The sequence below is a fragment of the Salmo salar genome, chromosome ssa25 (assembly GCF_905237065.1).
Source record: "Salmo salar chromosome ssa25, Ssal_v3.1, whole genome shotgun sequence".
NCBI lineage: Eukaryota > Metazoa > Chordata > Actinopteri > Salmoniformes > Salmonidae > Salmo > Salmo salar.
Window position 1 is genome coordinate 23032701 of NC_059466.1, and position 20073 is coordinate 23052773.

The 20073-nt window shown below is 42.7% G+C and overlaps 1 protein-coding gene, 2 non-coding genes and 1 pseudogene across 41 annotated transcripts in view; all 4 read left to right on the plus strand.

The window, feature by feature from the left end:
- Nucleotides 1-1761: 1761 nt before the first annotated feature.
- LOC123730667 (small nucleolar RNA ACA64) lies at nt 1762-1889 on the plus strand. Its single transcript, XR_006762102.1, has one exon. It is a non-coding gene; the product is annotated as a small nucleolar RNA ACA64 (small nucleolar RNA).
- A 2091-nt stretch (nt 1890-3980) lies between these two features.
- On the plus strand, nt 3981-6022 carry LOC106586400 (MKI67 FHA domain-interacting nucleolar phosphoprotein-like; annotated as a pseudogene).
- Nucleotides 5407-5534, plus strand: LOC123730666 (small nucleolar RNA ACA64). The gene has a single exon (XR_006762101.1). It is a non-coding gene; the product is annotated as a small nucleolar RNA ACA64 (small nucleolar RNA).
- Nucleotides 6023-16796: 10774 nt separating the features above from the next.
- Nucleotides 16797-20073, plus strand: part of clasp1a (cytoplasmic linker associated protein 1a) — a 94321-nt gene continuing 91044 nt past the window's right edge. For 38 of the 39 annotated variants that reach the window (XM_045707236.1, XM_045707243.1, XM_045707252.1 and 35 more), the window contains exons 1-2: nt 16797-17100; nt 18467-19167. In XM_045707236.1, the coding sequence (XP_045563192.1) occupies nt 18973-19167 (195 nt within the window). In that variant the 5' untranslated portion in view covers nt 16797-17100; nt 18467-18972. The remainder of the gene's footprint in view (nt 17101-18466; nt 19168-20073) is intronic. The other variant, XM_045707237.1, reaches the window with a different exon arrangement.

The window sequence follows — 20073 nt, forward strand, 5'->3', positions numbered from 1 at the left end:
CTTTATATAAGGAGTGCCTTGGAGTTGAAGTAGTTCGGCTTGAGGCGACTATTAGACACAATGACGTGTTTCTGCACATTTGCTTTGCTAGCCAATGTCGCCATGACATCGTCTACAAGCGTGATCAGGCATTTTTTAGGAGAAGCAGTTTTAGCCCATCTTCACACTGTGCTGTCTTTGGTTCACGCTCCGTGGGGTCGCCAGAATGCAGATGTTTCAGGGATACAGTATTTTCAACCTAACTTCAGTTTCCCCTAAAAACGGTGGTGGAGACTCCGCTCATACGTCTTTTCATGCCTGCTACGTTAGGTTACCCAACATTTCAGTGACAGCATTTATCTAACTTAAATGTTAGTATTTAGTTAGTTCGCTAACTACTAGCCAGCAGATCTGACCCGCATGCTTACAACTGCACTAGGATCGGATAGAATTCATGTGTATTCATGGTTTGCATGTTTCGTTACAGTATTGTTTTGAACGTTCGTTTTGTACATCCTCGACTGAGCGTTCTACTCAATGCATTGTCAATGAGCGCTGATGAAGATTTCATCAAAAGTGCATTACAGTGCCTTGGAAATACAATGACATTAAGAGGGATGCAAATAACTAGTAGGAAAACCTTTTGTCATCATTTTGATGTCGCTAGATTGACTTTAGATGCAGTATAACATTAGCTAGCTAGCTAAGATTGAGGGCTTTCTACTGGATTTTAGCTAGCTAATGTTAGCATAGTGTAATTTAGACTAAACAGTAGTTAGCCTCTGTCCAGAATGACTGGGTTTATCACCACTTTACGGCACCACTATGGCTCTCCGGTAAATTGTGGCTTGAGAGCGTTCTTAACAATGACGCGACGGAGATGCAACCTAAGAATATTCATCCTTAAGTCTATTGATGAATTAACATGATTTAAAAAATCCCCCTCAAAATCCGTAAATTTAAATGTTTTTTTGCATGGGCTGCGTTTCAATCCACTGCATCCACATATCTCAGCCTAACGCATCTGCGGTACCGCCTATGTACCAACTTCTGTCTGAACCGTTTGCGCTGCGCTATAAACTAATATGTTTTGCTCTACAACCCCGACAAGTGTCACAGGACTCTTCTGATAGTAACCCATACAAATTAATTTAAGTATGTGAGTAGTGTTGTGCGACCCCTGCCCAGAGAGTGAACTTTGGGTGATGTTATCTAGCTACCAGGCCTTAGCTACTGTTAGCTAGCTAGTGAGGCTAGCTAGCAGGCTAATGTGGCTATAGCACATCCCTTGTGGAAACAATCTGGTTGGATAAACTATAAAATGTGTTGTATGAAAAGGGCAGTATATTTAAACTAGCAGTTTTAATTTATTCGGTGTAACAGTTAATGTTAATGACAATGGGACAATTCGGAGTACCACGAATTTCTCATCCCTGGATTGAGGTACGTTTTCTGAGCCATATCTCATGCTGGTTCCGCCCTAGTGCAGCTGTAAGCAAGTGAGATCTGCTGGCTAGCGAACTACATTTTATATAATGTTCTGTCTTACCCACATTTTCCTCTTTCTTTACAGGGACAACAAATAAGTCCGAGGGTGTTTTATGTTGGCCATCTTCCCACTGGGTTGTTTGAGCCTGAGCTCAAATCCTACATTGAACAGTTTGGAAAAGTCATCAGGTTACAACTGACCAGGAGTAAAACGGTAAAAAAAAACTTGGGATCCATTATCTTGAAAATGTAAGAGTGGAATGTGTTGTGTGATGCACAGATGTGAAGAATGGCACTGTCTGAAAATTACCTCAGATGTAACAGTTGTCTGTGGTGAGATAACTGTGCCGACAGTATTGTTGTACGCTAAGCTTATTGCCTGCTTTGTATAGCAGTGTGATTAAACCCTTGTCCCCACATTACAGCCCTTGACTCATGGAAACAGCCATGCACCAATCAGATTTAGATACCATTGTTAGAGTTCATATTGGGAGGTGATACAGGCTAAATTATACCACAGCGTTGTTGAATACTCGTTTCTGATTGGCTAGAAGGGAATTTTAGAATGGGCATTAAACCAGATATCGGGACAGTTGGATGTCCTGATTACAGAACGACCAATGGATTTTTTTTTTTAAGGCTGGTGATGATTTTTGGCGATCAAAGAGGCCGATGGACAATAGTTAATATCATTAAATTGGAAAAATTGACCAAATTTCCCAGACAGCCATGTATGCATTAATGCATCCATTTTAAAATCAAACAAATGTGACTGGTAAAAACAATCTAACTACATAACGTAATGGTAATAATTTTATTTGAATGGTAAATCTCTTAATAAACTGGGTAAATTAAGATGGCATAGGGCTACTCACAATACAGGTGAATGCATATTCAATAGGAATGTGTGCATTTATTGAGTCATTGATCTTGTTTTGGCTGATCAGTGGAGTCTATGGAGTCTACTGATGAACAACATTTGCAAATAAGCATCACTCCAGCATGTCACGCCTGTATGGAAGGACATCTTATAGGCACTATCTGTCAAGAAATGGGTGGGTTGATCCAACTGCTACGATTGGATAGAGCGAGGCTTTAACTCCGCTCCCTTTCACATCTCCCTCATCGCTAATTTCACTTGCTGCTGCTACGATGAGAACTAGCTCAATGGCGATGACGTTTGTTACCAAGCCATAAATGTGCATAATATCTAACAAGGAGAGCGAGAGTCGGAAAAAATGTGAAAGGACGATCCATGTTCTGTCTGAATGACTCATTTGTCCATAGTTTGAGAAGTTAGAACGCACACTGCTCTATAGCTTTCTTGGTCCATAAACATGCAGGAATATTCTTAGGTAGCTAAACCTATTGGCAACCTCTTATTTAGGCATTTTAAAACCTTTCCCTATTACAACAATCATCTAATCCGTCTATCAACTGTACATTTACGGATACGCTTGTGGCTTGTCAGATCAGCACACCAGTAAATAGCAAGTCAGATGACTCGTTGCTTAAAATGGTGCATGTTCAAAATCATAACCAGCTGATGTTAGCTAGCTATGTTGGCTATTAGCACTATTATTTGATATCTTAGAACCTTGCTTATCTAGCCAGCATAGTAGCTAATTTATCTAGCTAGCTAACATCACAATTATTTAGCTATATGACCCATTAGTGTAAACTTTTATCTTCATAGCGAGCTTGCATATTGCATACATGTCTGGGCACATCGACACGAGCCTTATTATTAGTGAATTAACAAAAATAATATTTTCAACAGGAGTTTGATTAGTCAATTAATAAATGTGTCAATACTGCACCTTTCTGTTGGAGAATGAGCTAGCTTGCTGCTGCTGATTTTCCTAGCTAGACATTCTGCAGTGCTCGTGTCTCAGGTGGTGAATGGTGGCTGGCATAGCAACAGCTTTGCTATGTAGAGGGACAATCAGCAAAACTGATAGAGAGGGGCCGATATTGGCCTTTTCTAGTCTCACTGATTTGTTTTTGAAGAGACTATTGTTGCACCATCTTCTTATGATCTAACGTGGTGAGTGATGAACATACATTTCTCCGGTCCTTCAATGTTGCAGTCAGGTCGCAAGTGGTGCTATGCTGTCAAATCCTCCTGTTTTCAGCAACTGATATTTTTATTTGGTTGTTATATTGTCAGGTTTGCTAACAACAAACTATTTAGCTAGCTTATAGCCTTGTGTTTTGATATGCAATGCAAGTAAAAAGTTCAAGTGTCCTGACGAGAAGGCGAACTTTCCTAGCTTTGCCAGCCAGGCAAAATCGGGCATCATCAGCACATTGTTATGGATGTATCCAAATGAATGTCAGTAGAAAACAGTTTAAACAAACGCAAATGCGGTTGCTTTGCTGTCAATCTGGCTACAGAGGTCGTGACTGTGTTAGCCGTAGGTAGTTGGCTGTCTAGCAAGCAAGGGATAAGAGCATGGCAACGGAACATAAAGAACAGTTGACTGGGTTCGCGTCCATAAATACCTTGAAAAATGGGCTCCGCCTCATCACGCTGCGTCATCCATTATTTCAAAGGTAATGTACAGAACGTCAGCGTTTTACCCTTACATAACAACATTCTCCTCTCACAGACAGGTGGAGTTCGACTGATTGTCACCAAATCGTTGCTGAGACCATGAACAACTACCTGATGGGCGAGACACTGATCAAATGTAAGTTAAAGACTGTACTTATAATTAATAATGACGAATACCAGGAGAAAATCTTACCGCTCTGAAATAAAAGTGGATGGCCCTCCCTTCAGTAAAATATATATATTTTTTTGAATTGGAAGAAGCCTTTGACTCGCATTCTGAAGTGCCACAGTACACAGCAGTCAATGGTTAGGCAGCACAAAAGGGTTTACATCAGCAAGAGCAGTACAGGCCGGGCTCATGATAGAGAATGCCATTGCAGTGTGTAATGCAGTGTGGCCTAGTTTTATATACATCATTCCAGCAGCACAAAAACTATAAGGAAGTACATTTTCTTAGAAATATGACTTTGCCCTGTGCTTCTCCCCTAGGCCTATAGTTTAGGCAATGGATAATTTTGAGGCCACACTCTGCGCACCTGGTATAGCGTGCCCAGCAGGGAATCAGGGATGAGGTATGACATTTCATCGATTATAAACTACATGACCCTCCCCTGGACTAAAAAAATACTAAACCCTCCCCCAGACTGAAATTGAAAAAAGCAGGACCCTACCCCATTTTCCTCCAGGTAACAATTATGTACATTTTGACCGCTCCTTTATCTGAAGAAATAATCCAACTTTTCATTCATTTAAACCTAGAATCATATGTTCAGGTTTAACATTCGCCCTAGCTCTTGATGTCTTGTAGTGTGCGTGCATGTTGTGGGAGGAGAGCAGCAGACCCATTTCAGTTTCACCAGAGCTGGGATAATAAAGTTCTATTGCATTCTCCAGGTCATCTGGTTCCTACTGAGGTGCATGAGAAGCGGTTTGTGGGATCACAGAGAGCGTTTAAGAAGCCCAGGCAGCCTGCTGTGGCTCGCTACAACGAGACACACACCAGAGGGGGTCAAGGAGATGACTGGACGACTCCTCCATAAAGAGGCCAAGCTCCGCAAAAGGCTTGCAGAGAAGGGAATCGACTACGACTTCCCAGGGTTTGTAAGTGTTGCATTTGACTCATCGGTTCTAAAGATATATATTTTTTTTAATATTCCTGACTTTTTAAACAATTTTAATTTGCATTATTTTCTTGTAGCCTAATTGTAAACTCTCTTTTTGAAGGCTTCTCAAGTGCAACAGAAGAAAAAGTTAGATTACACTGTGAATGCATCCGCTTGTAATGAGGTAAGGACAATTCATCTGAACTAGGCAACACTTTTGTGAATGACTACATCAAAGTGCAAGATTGCATTTTTGATGCATATAGCTTTGATTTAGGCACTGTCTGAAAATTACCTTCGATGTGCCAGTTGTCTGAGGTAAGATGACTGTGCCGACAGTATTGTGGTACGTTAAGCTTATTGCCTGCTCTGTATTGCAAGGTGATTAAACCCATGTGCCCACATTCACTTCGCAACATCTAACAAGTAAAGGATTCTTGCACTCGGTAAGAATTAACATGTTCCCATCCATGGAAGAAAATCATTGGCGACGCTAATAGAGCCCCATAGCTCCGGAATGGAAAATGTTGTTTCTCTGTGTTCTAAGATTCTCTGTGTTAATGTCTTTCTCCTCAAGACGTGACTCCAGTGTGCACCCCTCAGTTCTGGACAGGATGAGGTCCATGAAGATCAACGATGATGACAGCGATGGCGAAATCATCAAGAATACCCCCGCCCCAAAAAAGTCTAAAGGCAAATGGAAAGGGAAAGGGGAATACCTAGTCAGTTGTACAACTGAATGCATTCAACTGAAATGTGTCTTCCTCATTAAACCCAACCCCTCTGAATCAGAAAGGTGCGGGGGGGCTGCCTTAATCGACATGCACATCTTCGGCACCTGGGGAACAGTGGGTTAACTAATCAAATAAAAGGTATTTATATAGCCCTTCTTACATCAGCTGATATATCAAAGTGCTGTACAGAAACCCAGCCTAAAACCCCAAACAGCAAGCAATGCAGGTGTAGAAGCACGGTGGCTAGGAAAAACTCCCTAGAAAGGCCGAAACCTAGGAAGAAACCTAGAGAGGAACCAGGCTATGAGGGGTGGCCTTTCCTCTTCTGGCTGTGCCGGGTGGAGATTATAACAGAACATGGCCAAGATGTTCAAATGTTCATAAATGACCAGCATGGTCAAATAATAATCACAGTAGTTGTCGAGGGTGCAACAAGTCGGCACCTCAGGAGTAAATGTCAGTTGGCTTTTCATAGCCGATCATTGAGAGTATCTCTACCGCTCCTGCCAGGTAGTCCTGAGGCATGGTCCTAGGGTTCAGGTCCTCCGAGAGAGAAAGAGAGAATTAGAGAGAGCATACTTAAGTTCACACAGGACACTGGATAAGACAGGAGAAATACTCCAGATATAGCAGACTGACCCTAGCCCCCCCCCGACACATAAACTACTGCAGCATAAATACTGGAGGCTGAGACAGGAGGGGTCAGGAGACACTGTGGCCCCATCCGATGATACCCCCAGACAGGGCCAAACAGGTAGGATATAACCCCACCCACTGCCAAAGCACAGCCGCCACACCACTAGAGGGATAGCTTCAACCACCAACTTACCATCCTGAGACAAGGCCGAGTATAGCCCACAAAGATCTCCGCCACGGCACAACCCAAGGGGGGGGGTGCCAACCCAGACAGGAAGACCACGTCAGCGACTCAACCCACTCAAGTGACGCACCCCTCCTAGGGACGGCATGGAAGAGCACCAGTAAGCCAGAATGACAGATTTTTACCTTGTCTGCTCGGGGATTCGATCCAGCAACCTAAGGAGCAGAGTCCGATTTAAGATTCCTCCTCTGAGGAAGAGGAGACTGAGGAGGAGTCCTTCCTAGAAGGGAGTGAGAAGCCCACAACTTGTGAAGAGCCCTCAGGGGACAAGAGCCAGTCCTATAGTAAGGAGCAGAGTGAACAAACGTCAACACCTGTTGTTTAAGGGACAATAACTCAATTGAATTGTCTTGCTTGTAAAGCAGATACATTTTACAAGGTGGTTGGTCCTCTATATAATTGCCCAGAGGAGAATGACTAGAGAGTCAATGACTGTTTGACAGTGTTAGACCCTATGTACCTGTATAGCACCTCCTAAAGTCCCATAGCCAAGGCATAAAATTAACACCTGCCAAATGTGGGTAGATTTTGGTATTTGGTGGTAAGATGTTGATTTCAACAGCCCAATTGGGGGTGGTCAGGGCTCCACAGTGCAAGCATTTCACTCACATTTGTGAATAAAAATAGTAAAGTATGATGACATTTATATAAAATAAATGCTCGAGTAGCTGTTTTCAAAGTATTTCCGTTGTTTTGTTTCCTAGCTGGTAAATTAATTCACAAAGTCAAAGAACTAGCTATGAATCCTGGTTTGCACCGCCGTCTTTTGTGTTGCCATTGCTATCAACGTTCTACAGATGTTGCAGCATAATGATCTTTGACTGATGTTTAATGGGAAGTCTTTCTGAACAGGGGACAATGTATTTTTTTGGTCAAATTTACTCTATAGTGGCCTGGAAATACAATGATATTAGACAAATTAGTCTAAAACAACTTTGCCATCATTATGTCAAGTGAATTGAAAATATATATATATATATATATATGAGCTCAAAAAAATAAAGGGAACACTAAAATAACACATCCTAGATCTGAATGAATGAAATAATCTTATTAAATACTTTTTTCTTTACATAGTTGAATGTGCTGACAACAAAATCACACAAAAATAATCAATGCGAATCCAATTGATCAACCCATGGAGGTCTGGATTTGGAGTCACACTCAAAATTAAAGTGGAAAACCACACTACAGGCTGATCCAACTTTGATGTAATGTCCTTAAAACAAGTCAAAATGAGGCTCAGTAGTGTGTGTGGCCTCCACGTGCCTGTATGACCTCCCTACAACGCCTGGGCATGCTCCTGATGAGGTGGCGGATGGTCTCCTGAGGGATCTCCTCCCAGACCTGGACTAAAGCATCCGCCAACTCCTGGACAGTCTGTGGCGTTGTGTGGCGTTGGTGGATGGAGCGAGACATGATGTCCCAGATGTGCTCAATTGGATTCAGGTCTGGGGAACGGGCGGGCCAGTCCATAGCATCAATGCCTTCCTCTTGCAGGAACTGCTGACACACTCCAGCCACATAGGTCTAGCATTGTCTTGCATTAGGAGGAACCCAGGGCCAACCGCACCAGTATATGGTCTCACAAGGGGTCTGAGGATCTCATCTCGGTACCTAATGGCACTCAGGCTACCTCTGGCGAGCACATGGAGGGCTGTGCGGCCCCCCAAAGAAATGCCACCAAACACCATGACTGACCCACCGCCAAACCGGTCATGCTGGAGGATGTTGCAGGCAGCAGAACGTTCTCCACGTCGTCTCCAGACTGTCACGTCTGTCACTGTGCTCAGTGTGAACCTGCTTTCATCTGTGAAGAGCACAGGGCGCCAGTGGCGAATTTGCCAATCTTGGTGTTCTCTGGCAAATGCCAAACGTCCTGCACGGTGTTGGGCTGTAAGCACAACCCCCACCTGTGGACGTCGGGCCCTCATACCACCCTCATGGAGTCTGTTTCTGACCGTTTGAGCAGACACATGCACATTTGTGGCCTGCTGGAGGTCATTTTGCAGGGCTCTGGCAGTGCTCCTCCTTGCACAAAGGCGGAGGTAGCGGTCCTGCTGCTGGGTTGTTGCCCTCCTACGGCCTCCTCCACGTCTCCTGATGTACTGGCCTGTCTCCTTGTAGCGCCTCCATGCTCTTGACACTACGCTGACAGACACATCAAACCTTCTTGCCACAGCTCGCATTGATGTGCCATCCTGGATGAGCTACACTACCTGAGCCACTTGTGTGGGTTGTAGACGCCGTCTCATGCTACCACTAGAGTGAAAGCACCGCCAGCATTCAAAAGTGACCAAAACATCAGCCAGGAAGCATAGGAACTGAGAAGTGGTCTGTGGTCACCACCTGCAGAACCACTCCTTTATTGGGGGTGTCTTGCTAATTGCCTATAATTTCCACCTGTTGTCTATTCCATTGGCACAACAGCATGTGAAATTTATTGTGAATCAGTGTTGCTTCCTAAGTGGACAGTTTGATTTCACAGAAGTGTGATTGACTTGGAGTTACATTGTGTTGTTTAAGTGTTCCCTTCAAAAGCAGAAAGCTACAGCAAAAATGGATCAAGCATATCAGCCCAGTGGATAAAAATACATTTAAAAAAAATACACATACACATTATTTTTTGAAAAAATAATGTGTATGTGTATTTTTTTTAAATGTATTTTTATCCACTGGGCTGATATGATTGATCCATTTTTGCTGTAGCTTTCTGCCCCCCAGATTATTGAATCACTTGACTATTATATCTGGTACTATCCCCAAGGTTTGGAAGGTGGCCCATGTACCCCCCCTTCACAAAGGTGGAGACCCTTGTGACCTGCCCTATTTCTAAACTTTCTTGCCTAGCTAAAATATTAGAATCTTTGATTAATTCTCAACTAAGATCTTTATCTTTGAAATGTAATCAAAATGTACATCAGTCAGGTTTTAGACCAGGTCATAGCACTATCTCCGCTGCATCCCTAGTTATGAATGATGTGGTCAACTGTGTGTATAAAAGACAACATTATGCTGCCCTCTTCATTGACCTGTCAAAGGCTTGAGATACTGTTGATCACTCACTGCTAATTCAGAGGCATTCCTCAATTGGCCTAGACCAGGCTGCATGTAACTGGTTTACAAATTACTTGACAGATGGACCTCAATGTGTGTCGACTGATGGTGTTAAATCAGGTTTCCTGGATGTTACGAAAGGTGTCCTGCACAGGTCGACTCTGGATCCTGTACTTTTTACAGTTTACATTAACAATATCGAGTTGTCTGTAAAAAAACTAACCTGCACTTCTATGCCAATGATATTGTTGTGTATGCTATTCCCCCCCCCACGGTTGACCAGGCTCTATCTGAACTACAGTCTGCCTTCATTGTATTAAAGAAAATCTTTATTGACCTGAAATTAGTATTGAATGCAGGTAAAACTAAGTATATGATGTTCTCTAGAGCTCATAAAAATTACTCTGATTTAAGCATATGTACTTTTGATGGTGCCGCTGCTTACAAATATCTGGGCATCTGGTTAGATGAAAAGCTGTCTTTTAAAAAGCATATTGAGGAGTTAGTGAAGAAGCTGAGAATAAAAACGGGCTTCTATAGAAATAGATCCTGCCTCTCGCTAAACAGTAAAAAGCAGATTATTCAGTCGACGTTCCTATCGGTCCTAGACTATGACGACGTCTATATGAATGTAGCTGCCACTTCATTAAAGCTTTCAGATGCAGTTTATCATAGTGCACTGCACTTTATTATAGGTGATCATTTTAGTACTCATCACTGCATTCTCTATCAGAAAGTTGGTTGGCCCTCTGATGTCATGTAGGTTGATACATTGTTCCACAAATAACATGGCAATCTTCAAAATGTTCTTAAATGTTATGTTTTGGTGCCTCTAGGGAAATTCAGAAGGCCGATTTGTTTTCTAATTCTTTGTGGGTCTGTGTAATCTGAGGGAAATATGTGTCTCTAATATGGTCATACATTTGGCAGGAGGTTAGGAAGTGCAGCTCAGTTTCCACCTCATTTTGTGGGCAGTGTGCACATAGCCTGTCTTCTCTTGAGAGCCAGGTCTGCCACTGTGTACAGTACTCTCTGTTTAGGGCCAAATAGCATTCTAGTTTGCTCTGTTAATTCTTTCCAATGTGTCAAGTAATTATATTTTTTGTTTTCTCATGATTTGGTTTGGTCTAATTGTGTTGCTCTCCTGGGGCTCGGTGGGGTCTGTTTGTGGTAGGTGTTGGCTTTGTATTTGAAGGTTTGGGAATCGCTTCCTTTTAGGTGGTTGTAGAATTTAACATCTCTTTTCTAGATAATTAGCGGGTATCGGCTTAATTCTTCTCTGCATCCATTATTTGGTATTTTACATTGCATGCAGAATTCTGCAAAATATCCTGTGTACAGTCTCAATTTGGTGTTTGTCTCTTACGCCTTCCCTGTGGCTGAAGTTGGTAGAGCATGGTGTTTGCAACGCCAGCATGGTGTGTGCAACGCTAGGGTTGTGGGTTCGATTCCTACGGGGGGGCAGTAAAAAAAAGAAAAATAAAATGCATGAAATGAAAACGAAATGTATGTATTCTCTACTGGAAGTCGCTCTGGATAAGAGCGTCTGCTAAATGACTAAAATGTAAATGTCTCATTTTGTGAATTCTTGGTTGGTGAGTGGACCCCAGACCTCCCAACCATAAAGGGCAATGAGTTCTATAACTGATTCAAGTATTTTTTGCCAGATCCTAATTGGTATGTCAGATTTTATGTTCCTTTTGATAGCATAGAAGGCCCTTCTTGCCTTGTCCCTCAGATCATTCACAGCTCTGTGGAAGTTACCTGTGGCGCTGATGTTTAGGCCGAGGTATATATAGTTTTTTTGTGTGCTCTAGGGCAACGGTGTTTAGATTGTATTTGTGGACCTGGCAACTGGACCTTTTTTGGAACACCATTATTTTTGTCTTACTGAGATTTCCTGTCAGGGCCCATGTCTGGCTGAATCTGCAGAAGATCTAGGTCCTACTGTAGGCCCTCCTTGGTTGATGACAGAAGTACCAGATCATCAGCAAACAGTAAACATTTGACTTCAGATTCTAGTAGGGTGAGGCCGGGTGCTGCAGACTGTTCTAGTGCCCTTGCCAATTTGTTGATATATATGTTGATATATATGCAGCTTAAGCTGCATCCCTGTCTCACCCCACGGCCCTGTGGAAAGAAATGTGTTTTTTGCCCATTTTAACCGCACACTTGTTGTTTGTGTACATGGATTTTACAATATGTTTTTTCCCCAACACCACTTTCCATCCATTTCTATAGCAGACCCTCATGCCATATTGAGTCAAAAGCTTTTTTGAAGTCAACAATGCATGAGCAGACTTTGTTTTGGTTGGTTTGCCAATTAGGGTAAAATTGGTAAAAATTGGTAAAATTGGTAAAAAGCCAATTTGACATTTGCTTAGTATTCAGACCCTTTACTCAGCACTTTGTTGAAGCACCTTTGGCTGCTGGGCCCTCAGGTCATTTGTACCCGTGTGAATTATAATGTGGCTGGGGGACCCTAGTCTGTCCTCTGACGACAGCTCCAGGGCATGCCTGGTGTTTGGGCACCAGAATTCTAGCCACTTTGTGTTGGGGAGAATGTATTTGCCATTTGAGTTAATGAGGAGCACAATTTCTGCTTTTGTGTGTCCCCAGTGGATGTGTGGGGGTTGTCAGGAGAGCTATCGGGGGAGCTGACAGGGGGTCTGTTGGGTTGGTGGGTCCTGTACTGTCTCCCATTGTGGTGTTGTGGTCGAAGTCTGAGGTGGGCTGTTCTGCTGGCTTTTCAATCTCACAGGCACAAACATGACTCGAGTCACGTGACCACAGTAACCTCCCGCCCTTAATTAAAGTGGCAGATGAACATTTTTGTCTCGTCTGATATTTCGCTTAAAAGACTCACGTCACAAAAAATGAAATTAAACAATATACCACATGACTTCTTACTAGTAATACATTTATTGTTTTAGAAACGTTACAAAGCATGCTCATGTTTTTTTTTTTTGTCAATTTTTTAAATTTATTTCACCTTTATTTAACCAGGTAGGCAAGTTGAGAACAAGTTCTCAATTTGAGCAACAACAAACTATTTTGGCTGGTAAAAAAAATCTGAGTGGCTGGTACCTTAGATTTATTTATCTACCTGCCACAGTGGCTGGTGGACCAAAAAGTTAATTTTATGCCCTGCTCACAGCTTTACCATAAAGTGAAGTGAATTCTCAACAACAAAGCATCATAATTACTTGTCCTGCCAGAGGTGGCTCAGAAGTGAGCCACACCTTTTTGTAAATATAACAAACCATGAGAAAATACCCATTCTAAATATTGGTCATGTCGCATTTGACATGGACTCTAGCCATACTGACTAAAATTTTAATACTTTTTATAGTCCGTATGGAAACTTGGACTCATGCAGCTCTTATCCATCTGCAGTTATGCTTATAGCAGATGTTATAGCAGGCGCAGCAAAATGCTGATGTTACTAGCTCCAAACAATGCAGTAAAATGTCAAACAAGTACACAAATACTTTTATAGGCTATATATTTTCTTTACAAGAAATCAAGAAATATCGGAACTAATCCAATTAACAACCAAAATAGCACTGTAACAGTAAACCAGATGCAATCTTTACACAATCAATTTACACTAGATATACTAAGAATATGTACAGCAGTAGATACTGTATATTTGTGTGCTTTGTCAAGAATCCAGTATATAAATAAATATGCGGTGTGTGTATAAAGTGTAACTAAAATGCAATGTTGAATGCGGTGTTAAAATACACGGTACAAAACCCCATGGCAAATGGATAGGATTGCAGGAAATTAGCTTCCGGATCAGAGTCCGGAATATTTGTGAATGTTGTGTAGACAGTATGTGAATAGAAAAGTTGTGTACAGCAGTAGTTATAGGATAAGCCTTGACTAGAATACTGTATATAAACTCAGCAAAAAAAGAAACGTCCCTTTTTCAGGACCCTGTTTTCAAAGATAATTCGTAAAAATCCAAATAAATTCACAGATCTTCATTGTAAAAGGTTTTAACACTGTTTCCCATGCTTGTTCAATGAATCATAAACAATTAATGAACATGCTCCTGTGGAATGGTCGTTAAGACACTAACAGCTTACAGACGGTAGGCAATTAAGGTCACAGTTATGAAAACTTAGGACACTAAAGAGGCCTTTCTACTGACTCTGAAAAACACCAGAAGAAAGATGCCCTGTGTCCTTGCTCATCTGCGTGATCGTGCCTTTGGCATGCTGCAAGGAGGCAAGAGGACGGCAGATGTGGCCAGGGCAATAAATTGCAAGGTCCGTACTGTGAGACGCCTACGACAGCGCTACAGAGAGACAGGACGGACAGCTGATCGTCCTCGCAGTGGCAGACCACATGTAACAACACCTGCACAGGATCGGTACAGCCGAACATCACACCTGCGGGACAGGTACAGGATGGCAGCAACAACTGCCCGAGTTACACCAGGAACGCACAATCCCTTCATCAGTGCTCAGACTGTCCGCAATAGGCTGAGAGAGGCTAGATTGAGGGCTTGTAGGCCTGTTGTAAGGCAGGTCCTCACCAGACATCACCGGCAACAACGTCGCCTAGGGGCACAAACACCCCCGTCGCTGGACCAGACAGGACTGGCAAAAAGTGCTCTTCACTGACGAGTCGCGGTTTTGTGTCACCAGGGGTGATGGTCGGATTCGCGTTTATCATCGAAGGAATGAGCGTTACACCGAGGCCTGTACTCTGGAGCGGGATTGAGGTGGAGGGTCTGTCATGGTCTGGGGCGGTGTGTCACAGCATCATCAGACTGAGCTTGTTGTTATTGCAGGCGATCTCAACCCTGTGCGTTACAGGGAAGACATTCTCCTCCCTCATGTGGTACCCTTCCTGCAGGCTCATCCTGACATGACCCTCCAGCATGACAATGCCACCAGCCATACTGCTCGTTCTGTGTGATTTCCTGCAAGACAGGAATGTCAGTGTTCTGCCATGGCCAGCGAAGAGCCCGGATCTCAATCCCATTGAGCACATCTGGGACCTGTTGGATCGGAGGGTGAGGGCTAGGGCTATTCCCCCCAGAAATGTCTGGGAACTTGCAGGTGCCTTGGTGGAAGAGTGGGGTAACATCTCACAGCAAGAACTGGAAAATCTGGTGCAGTCCATGAGGAGGAGATACACTGCAGTACTAAATGCAGCTGGTGGCCAAACCAGATACTGACTGTTACTTTTGAGTTTGACCCCCTCTTTGTTCAGGGACACATTATTCCATTTCTGTTAGTCACATGTCTGTGGAACTTGTTCAGTTTACAGTATGTCTGTGGAAGAATCTTGTTAAGTTCATACAAATATTTACAAGTTTGCTGAAAATAAACGCAGTTGACAGTGAGAGGATGTTTCTTTTTTTGCTAAGTTTACATATAAAGTGACCAGAGTTAAATTATTATTATATATATTTTTATTTAATCTTTTTATTTAACTAGGCATGTCAGTTAATAACAAATTCCTATTTACAATGACGGCCTACCCCGGCTAAAACCTAACCCGGACGACGCTGGTTCAATTGTGCGCCGCCCCTATGGGACTCCCTATCACGGCCAGTTGTGATATAGCCTGGAATCTAACCAGGGTCTGCAGTGATGCCTCTAGCACTGAGACGCAGTGCCTTAGACCGTTGCGCCACTCGGGAACCCCAATGACTATGTACAGCCGTCTCAAAGGTTCAGGACAGGGTACTGGCCGGAGGTATGCTAGAGATGACTGTTTAAGAGTCTGATGGCCTGGAGATGGAAGCTGTTTATCAGTCTCGGTCCCAGCTTTGCTGTATCTGTAATGTCTCTGTCTTCTAGATGTAGCTGGGTGAACAGCCTGTGGCTCAGGTGCCTGAGGTCCTTGATGATCTCCTTGGCCTTCCTGTTACACAGGGTGCTGTAGATATCCTGGAGGGCAGGCAGTGTGCCCGTGATGATGTGTTGGGCAGTGGTGGAAAAAGTACCCAGTTGTTATACTTGAGTAAAAGTATAGATACCTTAATAGAAGGTTACTCAAGTAAAAGTGAGTTACCCAGTAAAATACTACCTGAGTAAAATTCTAAAAGTATTTGGTTATAAATATACTTAAGTATCAAAAGTTAATATAATTGCTAAAATATACTTAAGTATCAAAAGTAAAAATAATTTCAAATTCCTTATATTAAGCAAAGGTGATGGCACCATTTTCTTGTTTTAAAAATGTACAGCTAGCCAAAGGCACACTCAGACATCTATATGTTTATAAATGATGCATTTGTATTTAGTGAGTCCACCACATCAGAGGCAGTAGGGATGACCATGTGTTCTCTTGATGAGTGAGTGAATTTGTCCATTTTCCTGTCCTGTTAAGCATTCAAAATATGAGTACTTTTGGGTGTCAGGGAAAATGTATGGAGTAAAAATTACATTATTTTCTTTAGGAATGAAGTAAAGTAACATTTCAGATTCCTCCAAAAACGACTTTAGTAGTACTTTAAAGTATTTATAGTTAAGTACTGGGGCTGATCTCGCCAACCTCTGGAGAGCCCTGCAGTTGCGGGCAGTGCAGTTGCCGTATCAGGCGGCGTTACAGCATCTAGAAGTTTGTGAGGGTCTTAGGGGCCAAGTCGATTTCTTCAGCTTCCTGAGGTTGAAGAGGCGCTGGTCCTCAGTGACGTGCACGCCTAGGAACTTTAAGCTTTTTAGCCTCTCCATTCGATGTGGATGGGCGATCTGTATTTAACATATGATCTGTAATAAATATAATATAAATATATATAATATTGGGTTTGGTCACATCCTTAGTAAAGCCACGACAGCTATCAATACTATGTAAAACTATTCCATTTCAATTTGACACCAAATGTAAAACTATTCTCTGTTTAGGCCACACGATGTCACTAAAGACTCGTGGCATACTGGCTTGACAGGTTTCAGAGCATCGGAATGGGAGTCAAATGGGTGGCACAATTTCGCCTCCCTTTAGTTATAAAGGTTCTGAGTTGCTGTAGCACTCTCTTCAAATGAAGAAACGGTGCATTCACGGAAGTACTAGTTACATAGATGGCCATATAATCCAGGAAATGAAATATATTTATCTAGTAGAGTGAAGTAGTGAACAACAGAAATGTGCATGCGTCAATTTCCAAGTGCCAAAATCCCCAGATTGACGCGTGCGCACGACAATCCCATTCTTTGTCCACCAAACGGCATTCCGGGGTGGAGACTTAGGTGCCTCGATGCTACTGTCATAACCCGACAATATTTACAAAGCTGTCAGACTTCAGATATTTGTGTTGCTCTTTCTGAACAGGGTATGGTAAGTACGAATATTAACCTATTCAAATGTATTCATGCATGCGTTCATTCAGTGTAGATGCTCACATTGTGTGTTCTGGCAGCTACACTAGCTGTGCGTAATCGGACGTTTAGCTAGCTAATCAATGAAAAAGGGTTAGCGCCATCTAGCTTGCTTGCTAGCTAGCTAGCTAGTTCGTTCAAATAAAAGGTTTCTACTGTAGCGGTTGACTCCGATCGGTAGGAACACTCGTCAAAATATGCGGTTGTTTTTATTGTGTTTCCATTGAACTACTGCATTTTTGGTTTATTTTAACCAGATAGCGCCTGACTAAGTAATAACGGTTTAGCAATATGAGTGAGACATGGATACGGCTGCTGTTACTTTTAGTTATGTCAGCCACAAGCAAATACAAAACCTAGCTGGGTAATGTTAACTACAGTACTAGGCAACTGTACAAGGTTACTGTACAAGGATTCAAAGACAAGGATCTTTGTCAGAATTGTATCTATTCATTCATTGTAGCTAAACGTTTGGTTTCTCTGACGTACATTCAGTGTAAATAACAAAACAAAAGAATGGTCTCTTACAAGTCTTACTTTTGTTGTATGACTGCATAGTTTGTGGGTAGCTTTAGGACACTACATCGGGAGTCTGTGTATTGATTGGACACCAACCATTTAAGACTAACGATGATGTGTCCCAGAGCTAGGTTGTGGGTCTGACAGTCTTTGTTTGAATAATCCTTTGTGAGTGTGCTGTGTCTATTCATGCTATCTGACAGTACCCACAAACTGAGAACCATGCTAATAAAACCGTACAGTTGACATGAAATTAGATGATATAACCTGGTCCCAAAACTCCCATGGCATAACAACTACCATGGGAGTTAGTAAAACAACACAGACTTAGGCCAGGGTATATCACTGCTGCAGTTATTTATTTGACAGATATTTCATATAAGATATACTTCATGGTTCTTAGTATGTGGGTAATGTCAGACTTTCTGGCAGTGCAAATCTTTAGCCCTTTACCAGTTTGGCATATCTGACCAAACACTTTGACTACAAATGTATTGTCCAGACAGAGACATATTCTACGTACTTAGGAGAAGTAGGCATTCCTCGCTGGCAGGTCACGTCATACACAAACAAAGCCATCTTATTTGCAGTGAACAAGCTGTCAGCATGTCAAAGAGAGAGAGGGAGCAAGTTGTATGAATGGTGGTTTGAAATGGCATGTGTCAACTAGGTGTGTTTGAGGGCTCCCGTGAACTCTTCACTGACCCCAGTTGCCATGGCGGCAGGTTGTTTAGCATTTACTATTTGAAGACAGGAGGGTGGGATTGTGTTAACGGTCTCCCCTTTTCTATCCTTGACCCCGGTAGGGCTTCCTGGGAACCAGGGACCACTAAGTTATGAAGCTCTTTCCTTCCAGACCTTCCCTGTTCTCCAGTTACTGTCACAGCCTAAGCCTTACCTGCTGCTGCTCTCCCAACCACCATCTCTGCTCAGCCTTGTACTAGCAGCTTGGCTCAGACTCACTTCATCACAAAGAAGAAAAAAAGAGAAAGAGAGAGGGAGAAGAGAACCCTCCCCAGCTGCCGTCCAGACACACATGGTGCATAGCTGCCATTCTCTAGGCTCCATCTATCCCCGTGGCCCGGCCTCCAGCTAGCTCCTGGCACACATCACCTAGCCTAGCCTTGGGCCTGCCCAAGGGATATAAATAGGCATCATCCAGCTAGTGTGTGGAGTGTGCACTTGTTTCCTTTTTTTCCTGGGTCATACACACGCCTAGTAGGGGTCACACCCATTTGTTTTCTGTCTTCCCTCTGCCTGGAGCAGTGGTAGTTATTGGTGGGACCGAGGAGAGAGAGAAGAGCCAGAGACCATGGAGGTCAATATGGAGTATTGTCTGGCCCAGGTGGTGCAGAAAGACCTGGGGCGGAAGGTACAGGTGGGACAGGAGCTCATAGATTACATCGTGGATAAGGAGAAGTCCCAGGACCTGGAGCAAGACCAGACGGCTCTGGACAGGATGGTGGACGGCATCGCTACCACCTGGGTCAACTCCTCCAATTTCAAGGTAAGAAGGGTATTCATACCCCTTGACGTATTCCTTATTTTGTTGTGTTACAGCCTGAATTCAAAATTGATTAAATAAAACATTTTCTGTAACTAGGACACTCAAAAACAGTCAATGTCGTATTGGTAAGCAACTGCAGTGTATATTTGGCCTTGTGTTTTAGGTTAATGTCCTGCTGAAAGGTGAATTTGTCTCCCAATGTCTTTTGGATAGCAGACTGAACCAGGTTTTCCTCTAGGATTTTGCCAGTGCTTACTTCTATTCTGTTTCTTTTTATCCTGAAACTCCCTAGTCCTTGCCGATGACAAGCCTACCCATAACATGATGCAGCCACCACTATGCTTGAAAATATGGGGAGTGGAACTCAGTAATATGTTGTATTGGATTTGCCCCGAACATAACACTTTGTATTCAGGACATAACGTTAATTTCTTTGCCATGTTTTTTGCAGTTTTACTTTTGTGCCTTATTTCAATCAGGAGGCATGTATAATACTATTTTTATTCTGTACAGGCTTCCTTCTTTTTACTCTATAATTTAGGTTAGTATTGTGGAGTAACTATAATGTTGTTGAGCCATCCTAAGTTTTCTCCTATCACAGCCATTAAACTCTAACTGTTTTAAAGTCACCATTGGCCTCATGGTGAAATTCCTGAACAGTTTCTTCCTTTCCGGCAACTGAGTTACTAAGGAAGCCTGTATCTTTGTAGTGATCGGGTATATTGTATACTTTGAACTTCCAAGTGTAGTTAATAACTTAGCCCTTTGAACATGGTTATTAATATCTGCTTTTGTTGTTACCCATCTACCAATAGGTTCCCTTCTTTGCAAGGCATTGGAAAACCTCCCTGGTCTTTGTGGTTGAATCAGTGTTTGAAATTCACTGCTTTTCTGAGGGACCTTACA